At 42.5% G+C, this 23,661-nt stretch overlaps 1 protein-coding gene across 5 annotated transcripts in view; it reads left to right on the top strand.

Moving 5' to 3' along the window:
- Window positions 1-23,661, top strand: part of LOC147109492 (formin-1-like) — a 706,352-nt gene that overhangs the window by 132,920 nt on the left and 549,771 nt on the right. For all 5 annotated transcript variants that reach the window (XM_086003485.1, XM_086003484.1, XM_086003488.1 and 2 more), the window contains one exon: window positions 16,841-16,902. In XM_086003485.1, coding sequence (XP_085859611.1) covers window positions 16,841-16,902 — 62 coding nt within the window. The remainder of the gene's footprint in view (window positions 1-16,840; window positions 16,903-23,661) is intronic.

Here is a 23,661-nt window from a genome sequence, read left to right as displayed (position 1 = left end):
CTTTGCTTGGATGAGATTACAGCTTAATCAGTTGAAGGATGAAGCTTCATAACCATGTTCTGTCATGTGCTACCATTAAAGTTGTAAAATGCATTAATCAATGAAAAATGATCCTATCACAGATATATACAAATCCACCCTAGTTAATGTGCTCTGGTGAATTTCTAAGAGATTGCGGTTAGACAAAGATGTTTTGTTTCTGTCAATTAGAACAATCAATTCGAGTTCCGTGAATTTTAAAGGCAAATAGCATCTGGCAGTCAAATGTTTGCCGAGGAAAATAATAAATATACACGTTAGCATGCTGAATGAGTAAATTTTACTAATGTTTCGCAAATTGTCCTGATCGAGCTGTAGATAATGCTAATTTATTGCTGAATGAAAAGAGGCTTTTTGTTATGCAGACTCACTTGGTGTAACATACACCAGACAAAACCAAATGTCAGACACAGTACTGTCAGCTATATAGCTACAAAGCACTTGCTCTTAAATAGCTACAGGTAATCTGATATGGACTGATAGAACAAAGCTAATGTTAGAATACAGTCACTATAAATTTTAATACTCAGCATTCCTTGGGATATATTTGAGTCACATGATAAAAAACATGTAACAAAAGAACAGGAATTCCCTTTTCAGAATTTGAATTGCTATTTCTGCTCATGGATACTGTTTACAGACCATTCAGCCCCTGGCTTAAAATGTAGAGAAACAGCTCCCAGGTCGCAGCATTTATACTGCAACTGAATTGGTTTTACTTCACAATGATACTACAGTCTAAAAGCAGCTTAAGTCTGGAATCTGACTGGACACTGCAACGGTTTAAGAAGGCGACTCACCACCACCTCGAGGGCAATTAGGGATGGCAATAAATGCTGGCCTTGCCAGTGGCACCCACAGCCCATGAACAAATGTTTGTTTTAAAAAAAAAAAGTGGAATGAAATTCCCTCCACCATGGAATCCGGTTAGGCTCTAATTCTGGATTTATGCTACACATATTTAGCACAAGGAAATCGTTGCACCAATGCTAAACTTATAATATTAATACACCCCTGATATCCCAGCTGAGATAGAGGCATATGATTAGTTTAAACAGAAAATATATATGAATATACAAAATTGATGGACAGGAAAAGACCAACTGGTCTATTGACCATGCAGTCATCATTCCTTAAGCATCATGATTCACAACACCCACGCCCCACCCATCAGCAGCCATATAATCTACTGGGAGAAGCAAAAATCCAGATCAAAAGGCCAAGGCCAATTTAGGGGAAACAAAGCTGGAAAATTTCTCTCCGACCCCCTTAGGCGATCAAAACAACAACAACAACAACTTGTATTTATATGGCGCCTTTAACATAGTAAAACGTCCCAAGGCACTTCACAGGAGTATTAAAGACAAAAAATTGACACTGATCTATTTACGCAGATTATAAAACCATAGGATCATAGAAAATTCCATACAGGAGCAGAGTTATTTGGTCTATCATACCCGTGTCAGTGCTAGACTCCCACTGGACTATCTAATCTGATTTTCTTGTTCTTCCCCTGTACTCTTTAATATCCCTTCTTCAAGTACTTATCTAATTCCTCATTAAATATTGTGATTAAATTGGCTTCATAGCCATTTATGGTGCTGCATTCCATATCCTGATAAATCTTTGAATGAAAAAAATACTTGTAAGCTTCCCCTTTGTGCTTTTTGTACTAATCCTGAGTTCATGCCCCCTTGTTACCAATTCACTATCTTTCACTACCTTCACTCTCAAATCCTTTCATAATTTTGAACACTTTTGTAAGATTCTCTTAAACTTCTCTGCTCCAATGAACGTTTTAAGTTTCTCATAACTATATTCCCCTTGCTATCATCTTAGTGAAAATCAGTGGTACATATTTTATAGAAGGGCATAATATTCACCATTCTCCAGTCCTTTGGTATAATTCCTGCTTCCAACGAACTTTCATCTCTAGCCTCCCTCAGTACCCTTTATACCTCAGTATTTTGCACTGGAGATTGCATGAGCAACCCATTGTGTTCTCCTGTCTGTTTCAAAAGTTAGAAGTTATCACTTTCAAACTATTGCTAATAGTTGAATTTAAGAAAAATTATATGAAGATAGCAGTAAGAAACATAGCAACATCAAAAAATAGGAGCAGGAGTAGGCCATTTAGCCCTTTGAGCCGGCTTCGCCATTCAATATGATCATGGCTGATACTCTATCTCAATACCATGTTCCTGCTTTCTCCCCAAACTCCTTGATGCCTTTTGTGTCTAGAAGAGATTGAATCAGGCTACAGAGTTTAAATTTGCTTCAGAACATATTTCATGGACAATAATCTGCAAGACATGAAGGACACTGAACTTCACAGACTTCCATCCCTCGCGCCAACATACATTACTGTATTTCTATTAGTATTTTATCATTGTTATGCCCTATTTATTCCAATGTTGGGAGGACTCGTAAGAATCAACATTTCATTGTGCAGTACACACGTCTGCTGCATATATGACAAATAAAATTGAATTGAATTGAATTGATGCTGGTACATGGGTGAGTTAATATTCCTGCTACCCCAGCAAGTACAGTCACCTCTCTTTTAGTCTTACCGGAGGTCAGCAGTAGGTGCTGCGAGAAGGTATGAAAATAGCAGGTTTCCCTAGTCCCACCCCGCCATCATTTAAATGCAGTCAAGATCTCTGCTGGATGGTGAAGGGAAGGTGGGAGCAGAGGTGGGGGGGTGGTGGTTGCGGGGGAGAAAATTGTGGACAGTACTGCTAAGGTAAAGCAGCAACAGTCTTTTTGTGCTATGCGAGAAAATGGAGACCTGATGCCAAGGCAGGCGTCTTCGATCAGCAAATTAGCTAGAATGTAAGAGCTTTGTCATAGAGTTATTATTCATATAAAACATAGCTGAAGCATTAATTACATATGCAGGGACTGGGCAAGGAGTATTAGGAACTCATTATGCTATTCTGTGCACCACTACCTTTGAACTGGCTTCAATGATAGCTCTATAGCCAGGGGTGCGTTGAGGGGGAAATATTGACGGCAAACATTCCTGTAATTTTCACTCTAGTTTATAATGATGTCTAAGGTGACAACTCAACCCTGTGTGGGCACTGTCCACAATTTTCTCCCTCAGCCCCCAGCCTTCCCTTCACCATCCAGCAGAGAGATCTTGACTGTATTTAAATGATGGCAGGGTGGGACTAGAGAAACCTGCTATTTTTTTTTATTCATTGATGGGATGTGGGCGTCGCTGGCTGGCTAGGCCTGCATTTAGTGCCCATCCCTAATTGCCCTTGAGAAGATGGTGGTGAGCCACCTTCTTGAACCACTGCAGTCCATATGGTGTAGGTACACCCACAGTGCTGTTAGGAAGGGAGTTCCAGGATTTTGGCCCAGCGACAGTGAAGGAACGGCGATACAGGTCCAAGTCAGGATGGTGTGTGGCTTGGAGGGGAACTTGTAGGTGGTGATGTTCCCATGCGTCTGCTGCCCTTGTCCTTCTAAGTGGTAGAGGTCGCGGGTTTGGAAGGTGCTGTTGAAGGAGCTTTGGCGAGTTGCTGCAGTGCATCTTGTAGATGGTACACACTGCAGCCACAGTGCGCCGGTGGTGGAGGGAGTGAATGTTGAAGGTGGATGGAGTGCCAATCAAGCGGGCTGCTTTATCCTGAATGGTGTCGAGCTTCTTGAGTGTTGTTGGAGCTGCACTCATCCAGGCAAGTGGAGAGTATTCCATCACACTCCTGACTTGTGCCTTGTAGATGGTGGAAAGGCTTTGGGGAGTCAGGAGATGAGACACTCGCCGCAGAATTCCCAGCCTCTGGCCTGCTCTTGTAGCCACAGTATTTATATGGCTGGTCCAGTTCAGTTTCTGATCAATGGTAACTCCCAGGATGTTGAATAGTGGGGGATTCAGCGATGGTAATGCCATTGAATGTCAAGGGGAGATGGTTAGAGTCTCGCTTGTTGGAGATGGTCATTGCCTGGCACTTGTGTGGTGCGAATGTTACTTGCCACTTGTCAGCCCAAGTCTAAATGTTGTCCAGGTCTTGCTGCATATGGACACGGACTGCGTCAGTATCTTCTCGCGGCACTACTGCTGACCTCCGATAGGATCAAAAGAGAGGTGACTGTACTTGCTGGGATAGCCAAAGGGAGAGGGTTCCATATGATAGCAAAATACTGCAGATGTTGGAAATCCGAAATAACAACAGAAAATGCTGGAAAAACTCAGGTCAGGCAACATCCGTGGAGAGAAATTTCAGTTGACGTTTCGGGTCGAAACCCTTCTTCAAAACTGGAAAGAAAATAAAATAGATCGAAGGCAAGGCTGTGATCGAACAAAAGAGACAATAAAAGGTATTCAAAGCCAGACGAGATGGTAATAGGCCCGTGGAGACACAAGGCAGCTGAGATTAGGTGAGATTAGGAGATGTAACACCTGCCCCTATACCTCCCCCCTTCCCACTGTCCAGGGCCCCAAACACCCCTTCCAGGTGAAACAGCGATTTACTTGTACTTCTTGCAATCTAGTATACTGTATTCGCTGCTCACGATGTGGTCTCCTCTACATTGGGGAGACCAAACGCAGATTGGGTGACCGCTTTGTGGAATACCTCCGTTCAGTCCGTAAGGGTGACCCCGAGCTTCCGGTCGCCTGTCATTTTAATTCACCACTCCATCCCCACTCGGACCTCACCGTCCTTGGCCTCTTGTATTGTTCCACGGAACTTTGCAGACTTCCGGACTCTCTATCGAGTTCAACAATTTCAGATCATAACCTCGGCCCCGATTACTTTTTTTACTTACAATTTTTTCCACCCCTTTGTTTTGGGTCCTCCTTTCCCGCACCCCCCCCCCACCCTCCCGCTCCTTTCCTTTTGTTTCTCTCTCTCACCTGGCAGCTGTCTCTTACCTGCCAGTACACTTCACACCTAATCTCAGCTACCTTTTGTCTCCATGGGCCTATTACCATCTCGTCTGGCTTCGAATACCTTTTATTGTCTCTTTTGTTCGATCACAGCCTTGCCTTCGATCTATTTTCTTTTCTTTACAGTTTTGAAGAAGGGTTTCGACCCGAAACGTCAACTGAAATTTCTCTCCACGGATGTTGCCTGACCTGCTGAGTTTTTCCAGCATTTTCTGCTGTTATTATAGAGGGTTCCATATGTTGGCTCTTCCTGAGCTACTTGAGGCAATTATTCATCAAGATAGGCTGTTTAACATTCACTGCCTTATTCTTTATTGAAATAGTTTTAAAAATAAGACAACCATTTTATCTTGTCTGTTTCATCTTGTATCAGATTGCAATAGTTCTTTTAGTACAGAATCTTGCATAGTAATCTATGGATCAAAGAGTGAAGAAAAGAGACAACAGAATATTAATGTTGCAGATAGAAGCATCTATTTCCCTCTGAAAATCCTGAACTCTGCAGGTTCCGTGCCGCCCCGGACCGGCTTTTCCAATGTTAAGTTTTGCTCTTGCGTGAAAATGTGAATGGGCTGCGCAGTCCCTTAAAGGGGCCACACACCCAAAAAAAATGAGGGGGCACATCGACCATAAATAAAAGATAGTCACTAATAAATCCAATAGGGAATTCAGGAGAAATGTTACCCAGAGAGTAGTTAGAATGTGGAACTTGCTACCACATGGAATAGTTGAGTTGAATTGCATAGATGCATTTAAGGGGAAGCTAGATAAATACATGAGGGAGAAATTAATAGAAGAAAGGTTATGTTGATGGGGGTGGGAGGAGGTTCATATGGAGCATAAACACCAGCATGGACCAGTTGGGCCGAATCGCCTGTTTTTTGTGCTGTACATTCTGTGTAATTCTATGTTTAAAAAAAAAACCTTAAGGGCTGGATTCTCCTCACAGATCCTACCTGAAATTGGGTGGGATAGTGGTGGAGAATGATAGAAAATTTGGATGGTGAGGCCTATTGCCACCTGATTTACATTCCCTTCCCCTCATCCCATCAGGCTGCCACTGGCTACTCATTCTTCACCCACCGCCGGAGTCTGGATCCCCAGCTGATTTCCCGGGACTGCCATTGAGAAGGTGGCACTCGGCCCGGGCACCATTAGTAATGGCTCCGAGTTCTCCACATGGAAGGAGAAGGTCTTGTAACGGTTTCCTTCCCCTGCCGAGGCTAACAAGGCAGCTGATGTCCCATTCTTTGGAGCACTTCTACCTCTTTAACTGCCCAGCCGCCTCTTCTGGTGCTGGAGCAGTGGTTCTGCTGCAGCACCGCCAATGTTTTGTGGCCGAGTGACGGCAGGAATCCCGCTTGGAGCTTGCAAGCTCACTGGATGAACCTTGACCCAGGAACCTGGTATTGGATGAGTAGGCGGAAACCTGTCTGAACACCAATGTTGTGAGGACAATCCCGGTTATATAGTAACTTACATAAAATCATTTTTACTGCAGGCTATCTAATAGCTTTTTCAGTTATTTAATCCAGAGAAGTGAAAATGAAATACTTATGAAAAAAAATATATTACACAAAATTAAGAAGAAAAGTGATCCGATCCTAAGTCAGTGATGACCTTAGGATTTCTCAAGATTCATAGGTGGCTTCATAGCACAACCTTCTGTCTTTACCTTCCATCAGCTGGATTTTTTACCCTACTCAACAGACATAACTGCACATAGTTTCCTGATTACTGCGCCCAGATACACACTCAATCGGGGTGCAAATTAAGTAAGTGTGCAAGTACAATATACTCAATTCTCCTCAATCTTTCGCGATTGTCTATCGATCCCAACGCACCTCCTTCCATAATAATGGCCCTGTCCCCAAGTTACAGAACCTTATAACACAGGTTTCCAGCAATTGTGCTTTGCTCAGAGGCGCTCTTCAAATTATGGCTAGAATTTCAGGTGCAGCTGGAAAGTCATTTTTGTAATTTTTTGAGATTTTTAAAAATTTATACTCACTGAGACCTGCTCTGTACTTTTCTGTTTCTTTGAATGCATTTTATGGCATAAGTATAAGTCATGCTAAATGAGTTGAAACTTTAATTTTCATGCTTAAAGAAGGAATATATGGAGTTCGACGCTTTCCTTAGTATCCGAATTGTTAATACTGATTGACGCCCATTTTATATTTGGGCATATTCTAATGAGATTTGCAATTTGAGCGTAACTTGACATCAGCAGAATGACGTAGGAATAGGTGCATTTTCGGGGCTAATTTCCAGGTTGTGCCAATGGAGGAAATTCGAGGCCAATATATATTGTATTGAAAGATGGATGATTTTCTGTTTCATTAGTAATTTCTAAAGATATGCAAAAGGAATTTTAAATACTGCATCTGTAGTCTGTAAAATAATTTGACTAAATGTTCTTAAAATGCAATGAACCTCTAAGCTAGTAATGTGTAATTATCTGGAGTTCTGATAAGTGTTCACTCACAGCCCTTCCAGAAGAGTTATTGCATTTTAATGAAAATTGATTAATCAGGCTCAGTGGGACTATGGGGGAGAAATTTGGTATCACCCCGTTTAACGCCTGGCGCCAATTATCGCCTCCGACTACAAACTTGGCTTCTATTGTCCCTGAAGGTGATTGGAGCACTAAATCAGGCGCTACACACCTCTCAAGGCTACCTCAGAGCGTTGGCGAAGCTCATGTGATGTCAGTCAGCAATGGAACACAGACACGCTGGTGCCGGCCAGTTCTTAAAGGGGAGGGTCGATCTTGCTCTCCATCCACACCTTGCTCATTGCAGCCTTGAATCTCAGCCTGGAGCGACCTGTACATCAAATCTGCTGGAAAGAACAATGGAGAGGCCCAGGGAAAGATGTCAGCGTGCAGCCCCCATAGTCTCTTCTAAATTGATGCAAGGAAGATCAAATCAAAATGAACCTGCAAAGTGCTGCTCAGTAACCAAAACTCCTCAACACATTGTTGAGTATCTCCAGAAGTCTCTTTCTCTCACTCAGAATGCGTGGTGCAAAAATGTTGCTGAAAAAAAAGGCAGGCAGCAGTCGCCTTTAAACAGCGCTCCCCCAGTCCCTTCCCGACTGCAAAACGCTCTCCTCAACCTGTCGTGGCAGGCGGTAAGGCAGGGGGCACCACTCAATATCTGGTCTGGGGCGCTACCAGGGCGTTGCACGCTCGACTGACGTCACGATCTGCGGGCGCAGGAGATCGTGGCGGTAGCGTTTAGTGCCGCTGCAAAATGTCTGATCAATTTCGCGAGCGGCGCAAACATCGCCGCACCCGGGTGCTAGTTCATTGGCGCCCTCTTAAGGCACTAACGGGAGGCGCAAACCAACCAAATTTTTCCCCCTATATGTTTTAACAGTGTCCATGAATAGCAATTGGTACCTGATCAAACGGGAAGACAGAAGTAAAGTGATCACTTGCCATCCCAGGGATAGATTGGACACAAACAATCTAGAGTGCTTACAACTATAGTGTTGTTGTAGTTGTAAGCACTGCAGATTGCTTGTGTCCAATCTATCACCATCTATAGTGCTTACTGATGTAAGAAAAAGGAGTCTCACACATTAAGTAACTTTAAAGTAAGCTTTAAGCAACTTCTAATCACACTATATACAAGAGAGGTCTTCACCATGCATCTGGTAGAAGCCCCTTACAATACTGAGCAGTTCAGTATTTATACCAGTTCAACAGGAAGTGACGTATGACAGGAAGTGAGGCATGTACAAAGTTCACAGTTCATAGTTCACAGTTCACAGGAAGTGATGCACATAACTTCCCGGAAGTTATGCACATAACTTCCCGGAAGTTATTATTATTATCACACTTACTGTAATGATATCAGCAAATAGTGATGGTATTTGCCTGTTTGATTATTTATGCCTTACCAGCATATTTGCCTGATTGATTACTTATGCCTGACCAGCAGAGGGCATGTGACAGAGACAAGCAGTTGAGTTTAGTTTTGCTTTCGCTTCAGATGGATCACTAGCATGGTGTCTCCTGTAATGCTGTATAAAGAGTTGAACAGACTTTAGATTAAAAGACATTCTCTTTCATAAATGTCTCGTCATTGAACCCACAAAGAAATCAATACATGGTGTCAGAAGTGATTGAAAGAGATGAAGAGGAAAAATCTGAAGTTAAATCAGCTCTCCACATATTAGCAAGCCAAAAGAGAACATCGTTACTTACCATTGGAGAATAGCTAACGAAGTGAAAAAATGGAAGGTTTACACCCACCGGCGAAGCTTCAGTTGACAGGTAATGTGGCTGAAAATTGGAGGAGATTCAAACAACGTTTGGAGTTGTATTTATCAGCAATCGGAGCTGACGAGAAAAGTGATAAAATGAAAGCGTCAGTGTTCTTACATGTCGTGGGTGATGACGCGCTGGAGGTGTATAATAACTTCACATTCGCTGCTGATGGAGACAAAATGAAGCTAGATAAAATAATGGAACAGTTTGAGGCCTACTGCATACCTAAACGTAAGGTGACGTTTGAGAGGCACAGATTTTTCACATGTGTACAGAAAACGGGTGAGACTATTGATCAGTATGTGACTGAACTGAGAAACAGAAGCAAATCGTGTGAATTTGGGGGACTGACAGACTCGCTGATAAAAGACAGACTGGTGTGTGGTATTCCAGATAATGGTCTAAGGGAAAGACTGCTAAGAGAGCAAGATCTAGACCTGGGAAAAGCCATAGCACTGTGTAGGGCTACAGAGACTGTGAAGTTGCAGGCAAAGGAGCTGTTCAGTGACAATAGCTGCAACGTGGATGCAGTGAGTAAGAACGGACACAAACCGTTTCACAAAAAGCGCCAACGTGAAAAAAGAGGCGTGGCCAGCGAACGAAAATGAAAGGGACAATCGAAAGTCATGTAGTCGATGCGGTACACAGCATCCACCAAGAAAGTGTCCAGCATATGGTAAAACATGCAATGGTTGCAACAAAAACAACCATTATGCCCATTGCTGTAAGAACCAAGCGCAACAAAGCAAGGTCCATGCAGTAGATGAAAGCGAGATAGAGGAGTTCAATGTGGATGTTGTGTCTGAAAACAAAAAAGAAAAAAGAGACTGGATGTTGACACTAAAAATGAATGACACACACATTCCATTTAAATTGGATACTGGAGCACAAGTTAATGTGATATCAGAGACTGATTTTAAGAAAATTAGACCCAGACCAACGATACATGGAATAAAAGTGAAAGTGACAGGATACTCAGGTACTAATATACTAGTGAAAGGAAGATGCATTGTTAAAGTGACACACAAGGACAGAGAGCATACGCTAGCATTAATCGTGGTGCCAAAGGATGTGCAAGCCATACGAGGTTTAAGAGCCTGTGAGAGACTGAACCTGGTAAAGAGAGTCCTCGTTGTGGAAAGCGAAGGAGAGACAGTCTATGATGAACACATGAAAGAGTACAACGACCTATTTCAGGGTCTAGGCTGCCTTCCAGGAGAACACATGATCAGAGTAGATAAAAGTATGCCAACGGTCATACATCCATGCAGAAAAGTTCCGTTTGCTCTTCAAAAGCAACTGAAGGCAGAGTTGGACAGGATGGAAAGCCTGAACGTGATTCAGAAGATAGATGAGCCAACTGAGTGGGTGAGTTCCCTCATCGTTGTGGACAAAAGGAATGGAAAGCTCAGAATTTGCCTGGATCCAAGAGATCTAAACAGAGCAATAAAGAGAGAGCACTTCAAGCTTCCTACACGTGAGGAAATCATGTCACAGTTTGCAAATGCAAAGTATTTCAGCAAGTTAGATGCATCATCAGGATTTTGGCAGATGAAATTGGACGAGGCAAGTTCAAGACTGTGCACGTTCAACAGTCCATTTGGCAGATACAGATTCCTAAGGTTACCATTTGGCATTGCCTCAGCTCCTGAAGTGTATCACAAAACTATCCATATGATCTATGAGCATCTGGAGGGAGTTGATACATCAATGGATGACATCATAGTATGGGGAACCACGAGAACTGAGCATGACGAGAGACTGAAAAAAGTGCTGGAAGCAACAAGGAAAACAAACCTGAAGCTGAATAGAGAGAAATGCCAGCTCGGGGTGACAGAACTGACATTCGTGGGAGATATCTTTAGCAGTGAGGGCATCAGACCAGATCCCAGAAAGGTGTCCGCCATTGAGAATATGCCAAAGCCACAATGCAAAAAGGACGTGCAGAGGTTTAATGGAATGATCAACTACATGGGTAAATTCATATCCAACCTCTCAGAAAAGATGGCGCCACTGAGAAGACTAACTGAAAAGAACATAGAATGGGAATGGAATCATGAGCATGAGAAGTCATGGAGTGATCTAAAGAAACTGCTCACAGAGGAACCAGTTCTGAGGTTTTATGACCCAGCGAGACCCATCAAGATATCATCAGATGCATCACAGAGTGGGCTCGCTGCCGTTCTTCTGCAAAAATATGACTACTGGCAACCTATTGCATATGCATCGCGCTCAATGACAGATGCGGAGACGCGATATGCTCAAATAGAAAAGGAGCTGCTCAGCATCACATACGCCTGTGAAAGATTTCACCAGTTTGTGGCAGGACAAGCAATCAGTGTAGAGACTGACCATAAACCCTTGATTGCATTGTTCCAAAAGCCACTAAATAGCTGTCCGCTTAGAATACAAAGAATGATGATCAGGCTGCAACGCTATACACTGAATGTTGCGTACACACCGGGTAAGCTGATGTATACAGCAGACACGTTGTCCAGAGCTGTTGACCCAAGTGAGCCCGCAAGCACCAAAATGGATGAAAAAGTGAACGCCTACGTGGACATGATCACAAGTGCACTGCCCATAGCAGATACAAAAATGGAGCTCATAAAGACTGAGACAAACAAAGATGAAACAATGAGACGACTGAGAAAAAGCATCTTGGATGGATGGCCCAACATGAAGCAAGACTGCTCACCTGACATGGCAGAGTACTGGAACTGCAGGGCGGAACTATCAGTGGTTGAAGACATCATCTACAAAGGAAGTAAAATAGTTATCCCAAAGAGTCTGAGAAAAGCGATGCTAAAAATGATCCATGGAGGACATCTGGGAATCGAAAAGTGTAAGAAAAGAGCACGAGAGGTGATGTACTGGCCACGAATCAACCAAGATGTGACAAACGAGGTGTCAAACTGCACAATATGCCTGAAATATCGAGCAAGCAATCCGGTAGAACCACTAAAGCCACACCCAGCACCAGACAGACCTTACCAGAAGGTAGGTGCTGACCTATTCGTATGTCAAGGGAAGGACTATCTTGTAGTCACAGACTATTACTCCCTGTATCCAGGGGTGTGTAGACTGTACACCACCACTGCAGATGCTGTGATAACATGTATGAAAGCCATATTCTCCAGACATGGCGTGGCAAGCGAGGTCTTCACAGACAACGGGCCCCAGTTTTGCAATGCAAGTTTCCGACACTTTGCCAAAGAGTGGGACTTTGTCCACACAACGTCAAGTCCTCACTTTCCACAGTCCGATGGACTAGTGGGAAAATCGGTCCAGACAGTGAAAAGACTGATGTACAAGGCAAAAGACAGTGGAACTGACTTCTACCAGAGCATGCTTGTATACTGCACAACGCCGCTCGAGTGTGGTATGTCACCAGCCCAACTCCTTATGGGACGTCGGCTAAGATCAAACCTACCCATCCCGGAGAACCTCCTGAAAACAAAAGAGGGGGAGAAAGTGAGGAAGTTCAAAGAACAACAGAAAGAAAAGCAAAAGTACTACTATGACAGAGGAACACAAAACCTACCTGAACTCCACACTGGTGACCAAGTAAGGTTCAAAGACAAAACAAACATATGGACTCAGAAGGAAACTGTCCTGAGTGAAGTTCAACCAAGATCATACACCATTCAGACAGATGAGGGTGCTGTTCTGCGAAGAAATCGTCGAGATCTTCTCAGGGGACCAGCCACAGCAGGTCAAAAGACTGATACTGTTGAACAACCTGATCACACAGCAGGTCAAAAGACTGATACTGTTGAACAACCTAATCACACAGCTGAGAAATCATCATCGGAGGCAACAACTCAGATTCAAGGACAATCAATCAGAAAATCCTCAAGACACGTGAAGCCTCCTCAGAGACTCACTGAGCAAATTTAAGGACTATTGTTATAGAAGGAAGTAATGTTATCTTATTCTCTCTTCAAGTTCTAGTGTATTTACGTATTTCATGTGAACACACAAAACAAGGTTAAAAAACCTTGATCATGATAATGATAATGTAAGTTCATTAAGTGTTACAGTTAAAATGTAGAGTAATACAAAGAAAACATGTTGTTAGATAAAAGTAAAATACTTTTGTTTTAAGAAAGGGAGTTGTAATGATATCAGCAAATAGTGATGGTATTTGCCTGTTTGATTATTTATGCCTTACCAGCATATTTGCCTGATTGATTACTTATGCCTGACCAGCAGAGGGCATGTGACAGAGACAAGCAGTTGAGTTTAGTTTTGCTTTCGCTTTAGATGGATCACTAGCATGGTGTCTCCTGTAATGCTGTATAAAGAGTTGAACAGACTTTAGATTAAAAGACATTCTCTTTCATAAATGTCTCATCATTGAACCCACAAAGAAATCAATACACTTACAGACAAAAACAGGAAGGGATCTCACTGAAAACTTTATCTGACTCCAGAGGAAAAACATTTAAAAGATGGGACTGATTTTGCGAAAGTGCTCTTTCCCACAGAGATCACATATTGAGACATTATGACCGTACTCCTCACCATTTTCGATCCGTGGAAGCATGGCATGATGTCTCAATGTGTGCTTCCAGTGGACAAGGCTTTATTCTGGTAGTGGACATTTGTACACTCTGAGTCAGAAGGTTGAGGGTTCAAGTCCCACTCCAGAGACTTGAGCATTAAAATCTAGGCTGACTGTCCAGTACAGTACTAAGGGAATGCTGCATTGTCGGAGATGCTGTCTTTCGGATGAGACATTAAACTGAGGCCCCGTCTGCTCTCAGGTGGACGTAAAAGATCCCATGGCACTATTTTGAAGAAGATCAGGGGAGTTATCCCCGGTGTCCTGGCCAATATTTATCTCTCAATCAACATAACAAAAACAGATTATCTGGTCATTATCATATTGCTGTTTGTGGAACCTTGCTGTGTGCAAATTGGCTGCCGCATTTCCCACATTATAAGAGTGACTACATTTCAAAAGTACTTCATTGACTGTAAAGTGCTTTGGGACGTCCTGAGGTCATGAAAGGCGCTATATAAATGCAAGTCTTCCTTTTTTTCCTTATTTTAAAATTGATCCTTATCATTCAGGAAACTGTTGGTGAGACATTTTAAAATGGATTTGTGTCTATAATATATAAAAAAATCTTGTGTTGTCACACTTACTTGTAACCCCATCAAATGCTGGTAATAACATCCCTATTGTTATCCCAGTGTATTTCTGACTCACTGGAGCAGTGCCATGGGAGATCTGCTAGTATAGAGTATATATAAAATAATTATACTTAAATCTAAGATTGCCAGAATTGATTTTATTGGTGGCTACAGGACTGGCCTTAATTGTAACTCTGGGCAGGTGGGTAGCAGTAGGAAGTAGAAACTCACCTGTTGCTCTAGAAATGAAGCCTGGGCTATGTTAACTCCTGGGCTTCATTTAAATCCCACCCATTCTTGGCAGGAGTCAGCGGAAAATCGAGGGGCCCTGGGGCCAACATCAGGTAGGTGGTGGGTTTGGCTGACAGGGCCGTCTCCTGGTGATCTCACGAGCAGTAATTGGGAGTGAATCTGTGGCTGGGGAGGCCTAAGCTTTCCTTGTGAGGTCTAGAGGAGCACTCGCTGTTCTTGGCCCCACAAGGAAAGTTTAAAAAAAAATCTACATCTTTGCGTAACTTCTGGCCCAGATCCTCTTCCCCCACTGTCTTCGCCTATCGGGAAAGCCACTGCATCTTCCTGCTCACGCTGTCAAGTTAAAATTGGCATGCAAATGTAAAAAAAGGACCCCCGCCGGCTTTGGGCGGATGTCCTCACCAATTGCTCAGTGGAACTGGTTAAACTCGGGAACGATTAGCTCTGCAGTTCCAGTGCGGGTAAGTAACCTGGGAGATTTTAATTGTCTACCCATAAGTTTCTGTCAAGCAGGGTTAAAATTGCCCCCAGTGCTTTGAGAAATTTAGCCGAGTGTCAAATAGTGATTGATCTTAAAAGCCGTTGAGAATGTAGTTTTTTTATGCCAGATTTATTTAGGCTTAGCCCCTGGCCTAAAGAATAAAATAGCATAGTAAGCCACCCACGATACATATCTGCCTCAATAGCTACCTCTTCCTAAATGCCACAGGATTTGCATCTTGGTGCTGGTGCTAGTTAATAGGCAAACATTTCACACATGCAGTTTAAGGCACAGACCCAGCATACTGTAACAATCTCTGTACATGAGTGTAAACAGAATGTATTTGTGGGAAAATGTGGCCAAAGATTTTAAACAAATACAGTTCTGTTTTGTTTTGTGATCATTTAATCACTCTAATAAAACCCGGTGTTATATTGGGCCGTGATCAAAGATCTGATTAGTTCAAATACATCTGAGAGGTGCCCTGTCAGAGCACAGAGCAAAGCGTGATATGCGCACTGAATAAACTTGCCCTCCTATCCTTCCTGCCCAGAGAAAGCATGGATTTGAAAACCCACAACTCACAAGGGATAAAAGAAATTAAATTAACAGTAAAGCAATGTTATATTTAGTAAGAATAATTCATGTTTTTGGTGTGCAGCGGAATAATTTTTGTGTGGAAAAATAAAAATAATTTGCTTGTGATAATGATTGTCAGGCACGCATAATGTGCGACAATTAAAGAATGGGTGGGTGAAGATTTGGAGAATCTTTCATCCCCATAGAAAATAAATTCTGCATTCCACCAGCAGAGGGCAATAGCATTCAATTTTCTGGTATGTTTCACAAAAAAAATACTAGCCTGCCGAGAAAGACTGTATTCCACTAATGATCCATCAGTAGCAAATAAAAATACTCCAGAAAATCAATGGCTGTCTGTCAGGTCAGAGGACATAGTAGTGCACATTAGAAAGCATTAACAAAATGAGCAGAATGTTTTACATAAATTGAACTTGTTTCCTTGTGCTGCAGTTGATGAAAATACTGTATACGTCCACTTACAGGGAAAATGCAGCCTGCTCGCCTCACCCATCTCATTTTGTAAATTGTCTACTCCTGACAGTTAAGCTGTTTTTGGGTTTGAAAACGTCTGAATAATCTGAAGTCGACGGCGTGGGGGGGCGGGGATTGGGCGGAGTGTAAAATGGGCTCCAGATGCGCTGCCGCCGAAGGGGAATTTTACCCCTGTGCATTTTTAACATGGTTCAGACTTTGTGCTGAATTCTATATTATTCAAAAGCATTGTTCTTCATAAAATAATGTGCATGGCAAATGTTCGTTCTTGGTTGGGAACATCTAGAAGAGGGAAGAGGTAAAGTATGGAAGCAGCCATTTGTGTCATTGCAGTCTTTCCTGGTCCTGTGCATTCCTGTTGTTGCACATTAATTTCTTCAGTCGCATTCTGTGCAAATTGGTACGATGATGGATTCCAACACCATCTCCACCATCGGCTTTATTTGTAAACAAATAAAAAAAGATAACCAACACTTTTTTATTTCATGAAGACATTACCCTTTTTAAAGATATAAATAATTTTAAATGGGATGTTTGTAAAGAAAATATGAGTTGACCATCCTGAAGAAATATTTACTTTTCAATTAAAGTAATATAATTGAATGCATTATTGTATTGTGCACACCAATAACCAAAATCAGTCAAGCTATTACTTTTCTTGTATCAACAGAATATCATGCTGCCATTTTGCATTTGAAACGAGAGCACAAGTTAGAAGTAGAAAACTTGCAGGTAAGAATATATAATGATCTCTAAATGATACCAAAGACTATATTTCCTGATGCACAGTAACCCATTTTAAAATAATCCATTGGGGGAGCGTCCTTTCACACTCTTGAAGTAATTGTAGAGATTAACTTATCTCTCTGGTCTTTCAATCAGGATCAGGTGCAAAACAATATGGTGGGTATATTGTGTTTAATCGGAGTTTAGAACGGAATATAATACACTAGTTATACAGCAAAAACATACGACCATGACAAACAGCTGGTACCGGACCCGATCGGACAAATGACTGGCGTGCACGAACAACTCTTCTTATTCTCTCTCTCTCTCTCTCTCTCTCTCTCTCTCTCTCTCTCTCTCTTTCTGAACTACCCGAGAGTGTTAGACTAGGGTCAGCCTGGGTCCACCCTCGGCAGAGTGTTAGACCACCGATTTCACTCTTGGGAGCCCCTCGCTCCACGGTCTGAGCTAAGGGTTCTTTAGGTCTGTCTTTTATTTTTTTAGGGGTGGGGCTGGTGTAAAATATGGACAGGACCATTTAACCTATAAAGGTTCCCCTTAAAACAAGGTGCCCAATGGCATGTCAAATACTTTGGTCGTGGTCCACATTGGTACCAACGACATAGGTAAAAAGAGGGATGAGGTCCTGCATCAAGAATTTAGGGAGCTAGGTAACAGATTAAAGAGCAGGACCTCAAAGGTTGTAATCTCTGGATTACTCCCAGTGCCACGTGCTAGTAAGTATAGGAATGGGAGGATAGAGCAGATGAATGCGTGGCTAAAGAGTTGGTGTAGGGGGGAGGGTTTTACTTTCCTGGATCACTGGGCCTGCTTCTGGGAAAGGTGGGACTTGTACAAGTCGGACGGGTTGCACCTGAACCAGAGCGGGACAAATATCCTTGCGGGGAGGTTTGCTAGCACTGTTGGGGGGGGTTTAAACTAACTTGGCAGGGGGATGGGATACAGAGGGGAGCTGAAATAGGGGGGGATGTGCTGCCAATTATAGAGAAAAAAACAAGTCAGCTTGGTAGACAGGGCAAATATATAAGGGCAAGGCTGGATGGCATCTATTTTAATGCAAGGAGTCTTGCGAATAAGGTGGATGAACTGAAGGTGTTGATAAACACATGGGAGTATGATATTGTTGCTATCACGGAGACATGGTTGAGGGAAGGGCAAGACTGGCAGCTCAATATTCCGGGGTACAGAATCTTCAGGCGAGACAGGGGGAGGTATAAGAGGAGGGGGTGTCGCAATATTAATTAAGGAGTCAATTACTGCAGTAAGGAGGGATGATATATTAGCAGGGTCCTCTAATGAGGCCATATGGGTGGAGCTTAAAAACAAAAAGGGGGCAAGCACTTTGCTGGGAGTGTACTATAGGCCTCCAAACAGTCAGGGGGAGATAGAGGAACAGATATGTAGGCAAATCTCAGAGAAATGTGCAAATAATAGGGTAATAATAATGGGGGATTTCAACTTCCCCAATATTAACTGGGATAGTCAGAGTGTGAAAGGCTCAGAGGGTGTAGAATTCTTAAAGTGCATCCAGGAGAGCTTTTTGAGCCAGCATGTAGAAAGTCCTACAAGAGAGGGGGCGGTACTGGACCTAATTCTAGGGAATGTGGCCGGCCAAGTGGAAAAAGTGCTAGTAGGTGAGCACTTTGGTGATAGTGACCATAATATGGTAAGATTTAAGGTGGCCATGGAAAAGGACAGGGATGGGCCGGAAATAAAGGTTCTAAATTGGGGGAAGGCCGATTTTAATAGGATAAGGCAGGATCTGGCCAAAATGGACTGGGATCAGCTACTTGTAGGAAAATCCGCATCGGAGCAATGGGAGGCTTTCAGAAGGGAGATTGAGATCATACAATGGCAACATGTTCCCGTAAAGGTCAAGGGTGGTTCCAAAAACCACAGGGAACCTTGGATGACAGGGGATATACGAGAATGGATTAGGAAAAAAAGGAGGGCTTTTGGTAGATACAAAAGGCTAAAGACGGAGGAAGCCCTAGAGGAGTACAAAAAGTGCAGGGGGATACTTAAAAAAGAAATTAGGAGATCAAGGAGGGGCCATGAAATAACACTGGCAAGCAAAATAAAGGAAAATCAGAAGATGTTTTATAAGTATATTAAGGGTAAGAGGATAACTAGGGAAAAAATAGGGCCCATTAGGGACAAAAGTGGCAATCTGTGTGTGGAGCCGGAAGATGTAGGAGGGGTTCTAAATGAATTTTTTGCATCTGTTTTCACTATGGAGAAGGACGATGTAGACATAGAAATAGGGCGGGGGGACTGTGATATGCTCGAACATATTAACATCGAGCGGGAGGAGGTATTGGCGGTTTTAGCTGGCCTAAAAATGGATAAATCCCCAGGCCCGGATGAAATGTATCCCAGGCTGCTGTGTGAGGCAAAGGAGGAGATTGCGGGGGCTCTAACACACATATTCAGGACCTCTCTGGCCACAGGGGATGTGCCAGAGGACTGGAGAACCGCTAATGTAGTACCATTATTCAAGAAGGGTAGTAGGGAAAAACCGGGGAACTACAGGCCAGTGAGCCTAACATCAGTGGTAGGAAAATTATTGGAAAAAATCCTGAGGGACAAAATTTGTCTCCACTTGGAGAGGCAAGGATTAATCAGGGATAGTCAACATGGCTTTGTCAAGGGAAGATCATGTCTGACTAATTTGATTGAATTTTTTGAGGGGGTGACTAGGTGTGTGGATGAGGGTAACGCAGTGGATGTGGTATACATGGATTTCAGTAAGGCCTTCGATAAAGTCCCGCACAGGAGACTGGTCAAGAAGGTAAGAGCCCATGGAATCCAGGGTGCCTTGGCACATTGGATACAAAACTGGCTTAGTGGCAGAAGGCAGAGGGTGATGGTCGAAGGTTGTTTTTGTGACTGGAAGCCTGTGGCCAGTGGGGTACCACAGGGATCGGTGCTGGGTCCCTTGCTGTTTGTGGTCTACATTAATGACTTGGATATGAATGTAAAGGGTATGATCAGTAAGTTCGCGGATGATACAAAAATTGGTAGGGTGGTAAATAGCGAGGAGGGTAGCCTCAGTCTGCAGGACGATATAGATGGGTTGGTCAGATGGGCGGAACAGTGGCAAATGGAATTTAACCCGGAAAAGTGCGAGGTGATGCACTTTGGGGGGACTAACAAGGCAAAGGAATACACAATGAATGGAAAGACCCTAGGCAAGACGGAGGGTCAGAGGGATCTGGGTGTGCAAGTACACAGATCCCTGAAGGCGGCGGAACAGGTGGATAAGGTGGTAAAAAAGGCATATGGGATACTTGCCTTCATTAGCCGAGGCATTGAATATAAGAGCAAGGAGGTTATGATGGAGCTGTATAAAACACTGGTTAGGCCACAGCTGGAATATTGTGTGCAGTTCTGGTCGCCACACTACAGGAAGGATGTGATCGCGTTAGAGAGGGTGCAGAGGAGGTTCACCAGGATGTTACCAGGGCTGGAGCGCTTCAGCTATGAAGAGAGACTGGGCAGGTTGGGTTTGTTTTCCTTGGAGCTGAGGAGGCTGAGGGGGGACATGATTGAGGTGTACAAAATTATGAGGGGCATAGATAGGATGGATGCTGAGGAGCTTTTTCCCTTAGTAGAGGGGTCAATAACTAGGGGGCATAGATTCAAGGTAAAGGGCGGGAGGTTTAGAGGGGATTTGAGAAAGAACTTTTTCACCCAGAGGGTGGTTGGAGTCTGGAACTCACTGCCTGAAAGGGTTGTGGAGGCAGAAACCCTCACAACATTTAAGAAGCATTTGGATGTGCACTTGAAATGCCATAGCATACAAGGCTACGGGCCAAATGCTGGAATATGGGATTAGATTAGACAGGGCTTGATGGCCGGCGCGGACACGATGGGCCGAAGGGCCTCTATCCGTGCTGTATTACTCTATGACTCTATGACTCTATGACTTTGTCTAAACTATGGGAAAAAAGGGTCAATCCTCCTGTTAACTCCCACCTGTCGGATCTTCTCACAACCATTACACATGCTTTCTGCACTTGACCAATCATGGCCTCGCAGCATCTTGAGGACTGTCTTCCCTCATCTCATCCGGCCCTTTCCTTCCAAAGCTATAGCCTCTTATCTCCTCCTGTCTTGTCCCCCCGGTGCAGCCAGTGCCTGTGCCAGGCAGAACCTTGGGTCATTGAATCAGAGGCCTCAAGCTAGAGCTGTCTGCTCAACCAGCTGCTATCCAAACTATCTCCCCTTAATCTAACGGACCGTTCCATCCTGAGATAATACCTTAACTGCCATAAATTCCTTTTATTCCATGTCCTTTATACTAATTAACTTTTAATTATCTTCGCAAGCAGTTCTGTTAAACGAACTCCAATTCCTACCTTAGCATTATAATATGGTTATTAGTAATAATGGAAGAAACATAGCTTGGGCCTTCATTGGCCAAATTAAAGATACATTATACAAAGTCAAAACCCTAACTTACAAACAGCAGACAGCTAGCCTGGCAGGTAAGACCATGCTGTGGGCCAATGTGTGGAATGTTATGCATCGTCTAATCTAACTAACTAAAAACACTTTGTCTCAAGCTCAAATACAAATTTTCCAGGAAACCGAAACTTATGCAGTTCCAGTAAGACACAACTTATATAGTAACCCCTTACTTGTCTCGAGCACTAATACAATCATTTAAGCATGGTATTATTCACATCACAGTTTCACTCGCATTACCATATACATTTTTAGGCACCCCTAATTTCTAACAGTAATATTGGGAGTAAAGTTCAACTTTGGTGGGGGAGCACAATGCGCGGTGGTGAATCGGCCGCCCATTGTGCACCGCCCCCCCCCCCCCAATTTTACTTTCCATTGAAGTCACGAGAAAGGAAAATCAGGCAGCGAGTATAACAAGCAGCTGATCCACTAATAGTTGGTTCGCGTCCCTGCCGAAGGTGAATTTTCCCCCCCTCAGTAATACAAAATAAATGGGTTACTGCTGGCATTAAAATGACTAATTAAAGAACTGTACTGTAATGTCATTCATTTTTATCTCATTTAGTTATATATATATTTTAAAAACATTACTTTAGTCTTTACAAATTTAAAGCTAATTTCACAGTCCAAATTTTTGTCAAATGTTCATGTTGAGTGTTTCAGGATTAATTATTTCATATTACCGTGCATACTAGGAAATTATAAAATGACTCTGATATTCTCTGAAGAAACCAAAGAATTATTCTTGCTTTTCTATCATGGTATAAAAGTGCTTCTATAGTTCTAAAATATTACAATTTAAAGGGCTGTACAGCATTATGGAAAGCTATGTCAGTTTAAGTGTAGTGTTTGTATTTCCAATGAAGAACTGTAGAAATATTGGTGGAACTGGTGAGAAGGACTTGCGGTTATACAATTTACTGTTGTTTCATGATGAGTCACTTTTCCAAGAAACAGTATTCCACTTTAGTCAATAATTAATGGCTTGTGATGAAATGACAATGTTCCCAGTGTGTAAAATTCTAAACATTTGCATGTTGTGTGAAGCAACTCATTTTCTTCAGCAAGAAAGAAAGTGGATTTCTCCATGTTGGGCTCAGTTGATATCTTTTTGCAGCAGGAGGTTTTTAATAAATTAAAAATAACATATGGAGTAAAATGTGACAAGAAAGCCTACTTCAATTTCCAGTCCTTTCTTCACAGGCTTTCAGACTAGATGAAAAGAAAGGTCTATCATTTTGCAATAAGAATTACTAGAAATAGTTAAATGGTTAATTGTAATCAGTTATAATGAAATACAGTAAACTGCTTGAGAGCTGAGAACTGTTTTAATCTCCCAGCCGTGCATTGCAAGTATGTGTGGGGGATTTATGTCTTGACACTGTCAATTAGCAATCAGTTGATCAGTGCAACTGTCCCTGAACATTATCTTGTCACCACATTAACTTACAATACTGTCAAGATTTCACTTAACTACCTTTTTATATACATTTTGAAGTCTGCCCACATATCCATTTGTGTCTTGCAACAATTTTCGTGGCACCTTAATAATTTAGTAATAACATGGTGGAAGATGTTTATGCTTATTACTGTGCATCTGGACTATATTAGTCCCTGTACTGAGTTCAGAAACATGTTAGGAGTGATAATTGACTTGATGCAAGTAGTTCTGTTCAAAAATTAGATTTCTGGCCACTGGATACTGACTGTCCATGAATACATACCTGCAAGAGCTCAACAAATTCTAAATATGTTGAAACAATATTATTAGAAAAACAAAATGACATGAATTCTGTAACAGACTGAATTCCCTAAGACACTGAAGTACATGAACTGGTACAATAGGTTACAGTTACATTAAATAGGTATTAGCCGGATTTTGCAGTGATGGCCTCACCGTTATTATGGAGTAAATTGGACAGTATCTTCTGGCGTCCTGACATGCACAGTTCAACGAGGAAATCGGGAAGTTGCTGTCCAATTTGCCCTGCTCCTCCACAAACTTCGCTACCGACAGATTCGTCATTGAAATTCATGAAGAGCGTTAAGTTGCGGTACTTGCATGATAGATACCCACTAAACACACCAGGAAAAGTTAGGGCTTGATCATTCAAGTGTAAGTGAATTTTTAGCAGTGTGATAAGTTATAATTACTGCCAAACAATCTCTCTGGCACTGAAAATGAACGTTTACAAGTGTGGAGTTTCATTCCTTCATATTTTAATTGTTGTTGGTGATTCAAAAAAAATACATTTTTTTTACTTTTGTCTC

The sequence above is a fragment of the Somniosus microcephalus genome, chromosome 12 (assembly GCF_052327205.1).
Source record: "Somniosus microcephalus isolate GS21.2 chromosome 12, FLI_Smic_1.0, whole genome shotgun sequence".
NCBI classification, from domain to species: Eukaryota; Metazoa; Chordata; class Chondrichthyes; order Squaliformes; family Somniosidae; genus Somniosus; species Somniosus microcephalus.
This window is presented reverse-complemented; position numbering and strand designations above follow the sequence as displayed.